The 11,603-nt window shown below is 51.3% G+C and overlaps 1 protein-coding gene across 1 annotated transcript; it reads right to left on the bottom strand.

Moving 5' to 3' along the window:
- Positions 1-1,506: 1,506 nt before the first annotated feature.
- On the bottom strand, positions 1,507-7,465 carry NEURL1B (neuralized E3 ubiquitin protein ligase 1B; the record flags this gene model as incomplete). The annotated part of the gene is made up of 4 exons (XM_010074855.1): positions 1,507-1,751; positions 2,515-2,640; positions 3,597-4,304; positions 6,905-7,465. Coding segments are annotated over 4 exons (1,640 nt in total), but the record flags the coding sequence as incomplete, so codon positions are not given.
- Between the last annotated feature and the right edge of the window lie 4,138 nt (positions 7,466-11,603).

Raw genomic sequence — 11,603 nt, 5'->3', positions numbered from 1 at the left:
AACCAGCCAGGCTTGGGCTGAAGGACCGGAGAGGAGTCATGGGAGTGGACAGAGGATGGAGGATGGCAGTCAGCTCCTGCAGGAGCAGCAGGGAGGAGGACACCAAGCTCCCCATACCATCCCTGCTGCTGCTTGCTCAAACCACCCCCAGCTCATCCACGCTGCTGCTGCTTGTAGCTGCCTAGTGTCACAGCTGAAATCCATTTACCTTTTAAGTCCCAACATCTAATAATAGCCCCAGAGCCTTTTTCTCTCCTCCTCCTAGGTAAACCAAGTAAGCTAGATCCCTGTTCATCTCAAGTTCTTATCTACAGTTGGGACCAAGTATCTGAGCTGTGCTGGGAAACCTAGAAAGGCAGAAAGAGCAGGTAAAATCAGCACATACACAGTCCCCAGAAAAAAGGTAAGCCTACTGGGACTGGGTCAGAAATTAATTTCTCACCACAGGCTCTAAAAAGTCCCTGTGGTGAGGCGAGAGGAAGGTAGAGCCCTGCCGCAGCGCTGGCTGCAGGGGAGGGTCGGTGAGCCAGGCAGGACGGTGTGAGACAGCAGCTACGCCACCTGCAAAGAGGAACAGAGCAAAACACCGGCGCATGAGCCTGGAGGTGACAAACGCCATCACTGCAGATGGCGGTAGCCCCGAGCTTCTAAGCCAGGACTGCAGTGTGCCTGTCCAAACACCTCTCATCTACAGGCTGCAACTTAGAGCTCCGGCAGCCAGATGTACGGGCAGTGCCTGAGCAGCCATCGCTGCTGCAGCCGTCGGGGCTGGCTGGGGCTCTCGGCGGGCTCGGGCTCCTCCCTGCTACCCTGTGTGAGCTCCCCAGGTATCTGCCTCCCTGGCCAAAAGTCCCTGCTCTGACACACAAAGCAAAAGCTGCTTTACCTAAGTCCAGACCAGCTTCTCTATGTGCCCCAGAAGCCTGTGCAGGGGGGCAAAACCCAAACACGTGAGAATCTGGCTGTGCTACTATTTTGGCCTCGGCTAGCTCCCCTTAAAGGCTGAACATGACATTTTCAGATCAGTTTTGTCCACTGTGAACCCTCCCACTGGGCCTTGTTCCACCCCAGCGCAAGCACCCAGCAGCAGCCCAGAGCTGTAGAGGTTTCGGGGTTGGGGAGCCCAGTGCCACCCAGCACTGACCAAGTGGCAACCTCCCCTTCCCAATCCGCACCACAGCAAGCCTCCTCTGGAGAGGAGGAAGAGGAAAAAAAGAGCTTTTGCACGGGAAATTTCTCATTTTCAGCCAGGTTGGGTCCAAACCGCGATTCCCATATTTGCCCGTGGGCACATGGCTTGGCCGGCACAGCAGACGTGCCTTTGGGCCAGCCCCACGTGATCCTCAGCTCAATTTGATCCCTGAATTGTGCCCTACCAGTCAAATAAGGAAACACAGAAAACGAGCCACTTGATAACGACTGACCAGCACGATAACCCATAAGCAGGGACGGAAAGGCATGGTTACTGCTAGCGGCGTTCCCCCTTCCTACAGCCCGACCCGGGCGCTAAGGGCGGTATATTTTAATAACATCTTTGATGACCCGTCGGCAGATTGGGCAGCAGGCGTTGAGCTGCTTCTTCAGCTTAAGACCGCAGGTGTTGCAGAGGCACATGTGTCCGCAGGTGTAGATCACCGTGTCCACCTCGCTGTCAAAGCAAACGGTGCATTCCCCGTTCTTGCTGCTTGATGGCTCCGGAGGGGGGAAGACAGGAGAGATGGGGGGGCTCAGGGGAGAGCTGGGAGCAGTCACTGCAAAGGAGGAGGAAGGAATGAGATCACTTAGTCACCAGGATGGTGTAGACCTGACACTATAACACATACTCAAGTCAATTTTTAAGGCTCTTCCTTCCTTAGTCCTTGCCCAGTTCATTGGGACAGACAAATCCCAGCAGACAGCACAGGCACAGCTCCAGGCAGAGCTGCCATCCCTCTTCTACAGCGGGAGCAAAGCACGGCTCGCCTGGGCTTCCCCAAGCAGGGCTGTGATTTTGCACACCCGTTGCATGGTGTGGGTGAGCTGAGCCCGGCTCTCCCTGAAGGAGCTGTGCCCCATGCAGGGCCCTCCCGCGCCTCGCTGGCTGTGCTGGGTGGCTGTGGTGTGGCACAATGGTGGCATGTGCCAGGGATGGAACTGGGCAGGGCACTCAAGGCTGTGTGCCCGAGACCCAGACACCAGCACGTGAATGTTTACATGGGCACCCCTCAGCAGTGGAGCCCTGGCAGCGCAGAAAGCGGTGGTCTGGGTGGTGTAAGACCCCCAGGCACAATGCTGCACCGCTGCTATTACAGCACTGCTGCTGCAGCATGGGCAGCCCCATGGGGACCACTGTCATTAGACAGACTGATGAAGTGGGAAGCAACATGCAGCCCTTCTTCAGCCTCTGAAAAGCTTCCCACCGCTTCATTTTCCTCCAACTATTTCTGCTGGCCTCGCAGGACATGTAACATCTCACCTCTAACCTTGCCCTGCCCCAGCATTGCCCATCAGCCCAGATTCCTGTCTCAGCCTTACCGAGCGAGGACTCTGACGCAGACGATGACCTGTTGACGCTGAAGGCCATGTCCGAGTCGCTGTCATACTGCGAGCCGCCGGGAGATCCTGAGGGAGAGACGGTCACTGGGCTGGACTGCACAGTGCCTGCAAACACAGGGGAGAGCTGAGCCTGCCGCAGGGTGATGGGCACCCAAACCCCAGCTAATGTCCCCTGGCCCAGAGAGTCGCTCCCACCCCAGTGTGCAGGGGGCTTCAGGATGAGGTCCAGCTGCTAAGTGCTGCCCTTTAGTAACAATACAGGTGCGTGATTCTGGATGTGACCTCCAGGGCCTGGACCTCACTATTCCATTGTACAGTTTCTGTTCAGTGCTTCAGTGAAGCGAGCAGCAGGTTATCCTGACAGTCACAATTTAGGGTGTAAAGTCAGTTCCCTGCAGTCCCCATCTCTCCAGCAGCAGTGGCCTCAAGCTATCACTGTCTCACTATCAGGTCAGGGGCAGCTGGGAAAGGGCATTGCTTTAAATGAGAAAAAACTTGTTTTACAAAGTCATCAACATCTGCTTTTCAGACAGAATCCTGAACAAGAGGAAAGGAGAAGCACTGTAACTGGTGACCAGCAACAGATCAGAAGTGACACCTGATGCCTGAGCTGTGGCAGTGCTCGGGGAGCGATTACTGTCCATCAGCAACACTGTGCTTAAACCAGAGCTGCATTCGCAGAAAACATCACCATTACCAAGACAGGAGTTTAATACCTGTTGGCTGGAATAGTGGGTTTATAAAGAATCCCTTTTAAAAACAACTCTGAAAACCAGCTGTCCCACACAGCCATCCCTCCCTCCCTACCTGCTGATTATTTTCTCTCTCAAGTCTCATCCCTTTCTGGGTGACTTATATAGGCTGCACACATCTATATGACAGCTACCGTGTGTCGCTGACTCTTGTTTGCAAACACCAGGTGAGATCAGGAGCAGCTTACTCACACCGGTGACCACCTGCTAAAGGCAACGCTGCGCATGCAAACCCGTAGCTCCCATTCTGGCCCGGGAAACTTCACCAGCCAGGTGCTCCCCATTGTTATTTCTTTTGGCTACACTTACCCAATATTTTGAGCTGGTTGATTACACCATGGATTGTAAAAAACACCCAGAGAGACTGTGAGGTGTCGACGCACATTAGCATGCCTCGGCTGGCTCCGTTCACCCCGTGGTGCACCTCCCCATTTGGCAAGACCATGAAACTGAGAATGTCGCCACTGCTGAGGACTGGGAACGCTCGGTAAACCACCCAGTACTCCTTGCGGTCCAAGAGAAAATCTGGATCTGCTGGGAGCTCATTTGTCCGTAAAGTACTCGGATCACAAGAAGTGATCCCAAATGAAAGGGCCCCGTAGTACGGCAACCCAAGATGTCCTACTTCCACAAAGAGGCTTTCACCGATGTGCAAAGGCCGGTCAGAAAACACCAAAGTCCTATTGCTTTCTTGCCAGTTGGTACACGCAACCATCCGGTCCTGAGAAAAGGTGATGTCAGGTCCGCGGGTGGGGTGGAATCGTAGGTCTGTGTCCAGGAAGGCTGGGACCCCCTGGGCACGCTGCCGTCGGTTTGGGCAACAGGGGATGATGTGGTTGTCTGTCGCAAGTCCTGGTACCCGACTTAGGTTTAAGTTTGCGATTTTGGCCACCACTTGGTTATTCTCCAGTTCGTTGTTATTGAAGTTGGCTGAATCATGGTTGCTCTGCGGAAGGCAAGTGCTGAGACGGGCAGTGCTGAGACGGGCAGTGGTCATGGTCTCTGCAAACATGCTATCTGTGAGATAACCCAATGACAAGGGATGTTAGAGTCAAGATACAATTGCCTGCTTTTATAGTTACAATTGTTATTATTTCAGCATACAGATTATCACAATTCTGTTCCTCTGAATGGAAAAAAAAAGGAAAAATTAGCCAGAGGTCAAGCACTAATGAAAGGTTAGTGGTGGAGAGTCTCATGTGGAGCAGGCAGAGAAATGGTGCTAGCTGAGGAAAAACAAGTGTCACAGAGTACTCATGTAATCTGGGAGCTCCTTGCACTGGTGAACTGGGAAAAGCTGTAAACCAGTGTGGTCCTACAGCTTTCTCAGGAGAGGGGTCTAAAAGCTTTGAGAGTGCTCCATAAAAGAAGGAAACGTCTCAATATCTTGTTGTCGAAAGGTCTCATGCAAGCCAAATCCCCAACAAGGCGATGGGCAAAGGAGCACAAGCAAGAACAGATTTTCCTTTCACGCTCCTTGTCACCGCCTTACAGCTGGGAGGTGTCTAGGCACAGGTGTGTCCAAGGGAGGTAATTTCATTTTACAAGAAGATTTCAAGCCTCGTCTCTCAGGGGTGTTCACACCACTGCAGAGATTTTTGAATTGAGAGCTTGTCACAAATGATACTTGCTGCAGGTGTTACAATGAAGATCTTTTTATAGTAAGAGAGTTATTTTCACCTTTCACAACAAAGGGAAAGTCAGCATGCTGACTCTTAACTGATTTCCCAGATATTCACCTGGGCTGTACCAGGCCAGGGGAGGGGATTTAAAGGTGTGGGGAGGTTTGGGAGTGCCCTTCCTTCTACCTCCAGCACTGCCCGGGGCAGCTTGGACACTTCACTCCCAAGGGAAGGTGTTAGCCAGCTGAGCAAAGTCAAAGCACATGGAGGCTGAGTGTGTGCGAATGAAGCAGGCTCCTGGTCTTCCCAAAGATGGAGAGGGGAGAAGCATCCCAGCACCAACACTGCCTGCTCCTCAGAGGAGAAAATCACCAGGCTTTTACCAAAGAAGCAAAACCCAAATCCATCCAGCAGCTGCAAAGCAGAGGCTGCCTTTGCTCAGAAGCCCACGCAGGAGAGGCCACCAGTGCAGGCTGATGGCTGGACCAGATGCGTCTAGCAAGCACAGGGTATCTGTCAAGAAAGCTCCCACAGAGGAGTAAGACACATCCAAGCTTCATGCTGCTGAAAGATGCATTTTGTGCATCTGCATTTGAGCTACATTTCACAGCCTTCTCAACCTACAACATTTTGGGAGGAGACAGAGAGAGCAACATGTCTCCTATGACAGCACCACATCTGTAGCAAAGAGGCTGGGTCCCCTGGGGCGCCACATGGCTGAGCATCACCCTGATTCCTGGGGCAGTTTGTGGGGCTTAGTACTTTGATTGAAAAAAAAATAAAAATCAGAGTACAGGTGCCCTCATGCAGAGTCTTTCACTCGCACACTTGGATGCTGCAGGCAGGATGGGGGTTGGGGGGCAGAAATAAGCTGTATTTTATTTTTCTATCTATAATCTAATGAGGAAGAAGGACTGCTCTGGGGAAGCAGCTGCACTGGCCAACACAGCAAACGCTCCTTCACCTCTGTGATGAGCACCAGAGGCTGGAGTGTGTTGGAATTGCAATTACTGAATAAGCTACTGGTAAGGTTTAATTACACTTTTGAGGCAAAGCAGGCAGGGCGAGGTGTTGTTTATGTGTAGCCTTCTTGGCTGTAAAATAATTGGTACCATTTGGAATAGTATGTGATGGAGCTGCCTGCCTGCTGGACTAACCATTTCACAGCTTATTGCTGGTGTCTGCTCAGTGTAAGGATGCAGGCACCATCCCCTCAAGCAGGTGCAGCTTAGCTTGGCTGTTAAAACTAAACCAGCTCCTAGGAGCCTTCAGGAAAGGGCAACACTCTTGTATTTTAAAAGGATTCCCTGTGGTGTAGACCAGTTCAAAACATTCCATCTAACACTGAATTCATTTGAAATTTCAATGTCGTAAAAGTGATGAAAGGAAAGTCATTCCCTGGCAATCAGCTTGGTTTGCTAATGGGAACAAATTTTCTTTGCAGTCCTTCCCAAGGATAATTCTTGTAAATCAGCCAGGCACCACCTGAATGCAGTGATCTGCTGCCAGCCTTGGTGGAGACTAAGGCCAAGAGCTCAGAGAAGGGCTGGGGAAAGGGTGCCAGGAAACCCTCGGGGAATGGGCTGTAGTTTTCCAGTGGACTGGCAGTAACTGCAAGCTCGAAAAGAAGAGGGGAAGCCAGAGTGTGTCACCTTTGTCTCCTCAGTCCCTGGGACCTTGCTGTAAAGCAGTACCATGTTTTTCCACCCCATAGCAGCACATCTAGCTCAACATAAGCGGGATAAAATCACATGCAAAGATCTCCATCTCGCCCTTCACATGACTGCTATAACGCACAGCCTTAGGACCTTCCATCACTGACATCTCTGAAATATTGCTGGCAAGAGAAAAATGATTAATTTGAAGTAGAAAACCAACAGTAAACTAGGTTTTATAAGTGCCCCATGGAAATGACCAACCAGGTATACCACGCATCTTTTCTCCATGATCATGCCTTTGTGCAAAGAGCAAGCATGGATCAAAACACACACTCACCTAGTATCTGCACTTCATGGGTAATTCCATAGACGTCTATGAGTGCCCAGAGAGGACCAGAAACTTTAATACCACAGTGAAACAATATTGGCTCCTCATCATTAATACTGTAGAAGACTCTCCCATGACGGTCAACCCAGAAGGCCAAGATATTGTCTCTCACAGCAAACCTCTCTGGCAAAGCTTTGGCCCAGTATCCAGGTCGGGTCACTAGGTCCGGACAGGCATACTTTGGTATCTCGTCAGAGCTCATCTGTGACGGGTCGTGAATGGTGAAGCCGAAGCGCAGGGCCCCGCTCCAGCCATGGTGCACAGCCACCAGCTTCAGCCTGACCTTCTCGTAGAGGTGGATGGGCCGGTTGGTGAAGGTGACCCCGTTGCAGAAGCTGTTCCTCCGCGTGGCTTTGCGGGAGTGAGCGTCCAGGCGCACATTCTTGCCTTTGGCTTGGGAGTGGAAACGCGGCGGCTCCGTGATAGCGAGGACCGAGCGTCTCTCATGGCTGCTGTTGGGCAAACTGTAATAGGGGCGGCTGGAGACGGAGCGGGTCTGGTGGCTTGTGTCTGCAAAAGGAGAAACCAGCAGCTCCGTCAGCAGTGTTTGACCTGCACCGTGCATTAGCTCAGCCCGGGCAACCGCAACCGGCTTGCCATGCGTGCTTTGCATCACTTGCTGGGAACCACACTATTTGATCTTAAAATGCTGTGCTTGGCCACAACCTGTTCTTTGTTGCACCAATTTGGCCCTCAGCTTTATGCAAATAAAAAACAAATGTGGCTCTTGGGGTGAAGGTTAGGCAGCTTCCCTTCTACGCCCTTGCAAAGCTGGATGAAAACGAACATCCTTTCGTTCCCATCAGATGCATCCTATTGCACTCGGAAAGGCTTTAACACTTGTGACTGTGGCTCCCAGTTTCCTATTTACAATGCACGTGCTGTTAAACCACCAGCTGGGGGCCAGATTCACACCATCGCTGGGAATCGTGGCTGTTAAGACCAGAGGTGCTCAAAATGAACGCAGATGTAGGATACTGATTTTTTGGGGACATGCTGCCACTGGCTTCTCTGTCCCTTAATTCTGTAACAATAAACAGGAGCTTTTGAACAACACAAATAAAGCAAGACATTTAGCAGCTGGAGCACCATCTCTGCATCACCAGACTGTTCCTCCAAAACTTTCAAGCCAGCCCCTGGTTCAGATATCAGATGCAACTGGCACATTAAGGAACATTTCGTCCTGCAAAGCCTTGCCTTTACACAGAACCTCCCATTTGAGCTCAAAGCACTTTATAAGTGATGATTGTTTTCGTCTTCACAGCACCACAGATGGCACAGAAATCCTGCCATCCTCATTTTACAGATGGGAGAAAGAGAATTTATGGGTGAGATCTTGCAGCATTTAAAGTCAATAGCAATTTCAAGACCAATTTCAAGAAAAGCAGATTTGAAGCCTAAAGTGAAGTTCACAGAAGCATGAAGCAGAAATTAAAAAAGCCCAACTTTTAATCTTAAGCCTTAGTTGTAAATTCCCTGTTGAGGAGTCAATCTCTTTTGCATGTCCCCCAACACACAGGGTCCTGCTCCGGGACCAGGGCTCCCACCACCCCCACCACGGTGTTCCAGGCGCTTCAGTCCCCCCATTCTCCCCCACCCCACCTCTCCTCCTCTTGCACCTGGCTTTGTAGATTTTTAAAACAAAACAGAAGGCGTTCTGGGTGTTCAAAGTCATCCTGCTAAGGATAAAACTGCATCACATGCGCTCATTTATTTAGAAATATTTTGCCACGTTGGAAGCTTTAGAAGCCGCCGGTCTGGCCCTTCCGTCAAGCTGCTTCCTCCCTGTGTGTCACCCCTGGCTTTGCTTCGTGACAAGGGAAGGATTTTTTGACGCTGTCCTCTCTTGCAAGGAAATACCAGAAGACACCGGGAGCCCAGCTGGGAAAGCTGGCAGGAGAGCAGCAGTTGTGACACCTTCTTTGCAAGAAAAACCCCACCAGGCAGGGCAGCGAGAGGCTGGGACGGGCGTTTGTGTCTGAACTCAGCGGCTCTAAGCAACCGCTGCCTTTGCAAATGCAAGAGAAGAGGGGTCGCAGGCAGGATCTGGACGCAGGATTAGCCCTTGGAATCAGGCATCTGCAACAGCAGTGAAAGAGCTACAAAGGCAAAAAGCTCCTGTTCGCATGAAGAAAAAAGGTCACTCCCAAATGATGACAGGCAAACGCGGTGGCTGAATAAAAGGTCTTTTGTATCTCTTTGTTCGTACTGCACGTGACAATCGCTGCGTAGCACAAGGTAATGGTTAATCCTGTCGTGCGCTAGTGTAAATAAATACATCCTTGCTCTTACACCACGGGGGGGTTGCTGTTTCCATGCCAGGGACATGAAGGCACAGTCCTAGGGGAGAAAAATCCCCTTGGGGAACCCCCTGCCCCGCATGGCACCTCCCCTCGCAGCAGTGCTGTGGGCCAGGCATCCCCCCGGGCTCTCCCAGAGCAGGAGGGGTTCCCGGGGTCAGCCCTGCCCATACTCACAAAGGTACGGGTATTTCTCTTGGGTATTCCCAGGAGAAATCTCATTTCTTGCCTCCCGAGGAGCTAAAATGCAGAAGATGGCTGCTTTCAGCACAGACCCACCCGCTGCTCATGTGGGTGCTGCTCCATGTGTCTCCTGCACATGTTCCTGACAAATGATGCTGCTGCTGCTGCAGGGGAGTGCGGGTTGGGGGTTCCTCAGCAGAGGGGCATGGTGGCATGAACCCAGCCCACACATAGCACTGCGCAAGTGGCCCCGAGCAATGGGGGGTGAATCCTTTCCTGGCCACGCTTCCCACAGCAGCTCCCAATTTTCCATTAGGATTCGCAGAGCCCTGGTGCTGCTCAGCTGCAATGCGGGTTAAGCAAAGTCACCGATGGGTGCTGCCGGACAGCCGGTGGGCTCCGTGCTGCTCTTTCACATCACACCTTGCTGGGCAACATCCTCCCCCTGCAGAGAAGCCCTCATTTTATAACCCATTGAGCTGCATTTTCGTCTAAAATGGTTAAAAACCACTCCCCTGTGGAAGCGAGTGCCCTGGCCTCCCTGTCCCTGTGAAGAGAGCTTTTGTTCTGCTGTGGGCTGCCACAGGAATCCCCTGCTTCCCACCCCTGAGCAGCACCAGCCTTCCTCCCACATCAGCCCGCCGGGGAAAAGGCACATGGAATGACAGAGCCCAGCGGGACGCGATGCCTCCAGCACGGCTCCTGGGCAGGGACCTCTCACACTGCTTCTGGAAAGCGCGGAGAACCGAGGTGGGAGTGACAGTGACAGCAGCATGACTGATGGAAGAGCGATGACACGGGCACCCACTTCAAACGCAGCTCTGGGTCCACCCTGCCAGAGAGGAACTTGGAGCCAGGATTTGGCTTGTTTTGTTTTGTTTTTTTAAAAACAGGAAAGCATATTGTGGCTAAACAATAGGAAAGTCTCCAGAAGGAAATGAATGGATAATTTATTTATAACACCATTCCCCCCTCGCATGAACACCTGCCAGTCACCACCAGGAATAAATCCTGACATAACCCACGGCAGGGGAGGCAGAGCTTTCCCACTGAAACACGTTGGACATGTGCTTTCCTCGTTATGTACTGACGGGGACTAGGCAAGCTCAACAGGATGTTTGTGCCTTTGAATTGCCCTAATTTGCGGCTCGGCTTCCACAGTTTGGATCACATTTCAGTCCCTCTGCTATTTCTCCAAACCCTCCCCTCTCCTCTCTGCGCTTTCCTGCCCAAAACGCCGTCAGTGGGATGACGACGGCCAAGCTCGTGGAAGAAATGCCACACTACCCAAGGGTGCCTGATGCCGTGACAGGCAGCTATGAGCTACACCAACTCAATTTTTTTCAGCTATGAGATTCCTACAACACTTCGAGCAAGTAATTTCTTCTCTTTATGCCTCACTTCCCTGCCCAAGAGAGAGTAATAGTATTCCTCCACCTCGCAGGAAGCTAAAAGGATTAAAAAATGTAAGGCTCTCAAATACTTCAATCCCTGCACCCTGTAAGCATGTCAGCAGGCTGGCCACATCACCACATGGGACACGAACCCACTGGGTCCCCCTGGGTGATGTCTTCAGGTCCCATCCAGCATTTTGCTTCTTTCATTTCCAGCATTTTCCATTTTTCATCTCTGCTTTCACCAACTGCAAACATGATGCTCGCAGCATGAGTCCCTCAGATGAATGAGTGGGGCTTCAGAAAATATGAAGTAAGGCAGGAAAATGGAAGAAAAAGCTGAACTGAAGGATTAAGAATGGTGTAGGGCTCCTCACTGAAACCTGCAAAAGAAACCTTTTTGGGTAGGCAGCATTTCCATCCACATCCTTATGGTGTCACACGGGCAGCACGGAAAGAGATTTGGGTTATGGGGTCCCATGCTCTCATCTTCAAGTAGCTCTTGCACATCTGAAACTTCACCTGCCTTCCAAAGGCCAGCTCATTTATTTCTTAGGTTATGATGACCTTTGGAGCGGTATTTTAACAAATATGCACTTTGCATTTCAAAAAAGTACAGCAGGCAGACCCTGGCCAAATTCCACATATTTATCATGGTTCCAGTTCTAAAAATAAACATTTTTTTCACCCATTTGTTCACAGCATCGGTTTTGCTGTGGCACTGTAATCCCACTGACAGCAGCAGACAAGACTCAGAACAAGGGCTCCCTC

This window comes from Pterocles gutturalis, unplaced genomic scaffold (genome assembly GCF_000699245.1).
Source record: "Pterocles gutturalis isolate BGI_N339 unplaced genomic scaffold, ASM69924v1 scaffold47492, whole genome shotgun sequence".
Lineage (NCBI taxonomy): Eukaryota > Metazoa > Chordata > Aves > Pterocliformes > Pteroclidae > Pterocles > Pterocles gutturalis.
This window is presented reverse-complemented; position numbering and strand designations above follow the sequence as displayed.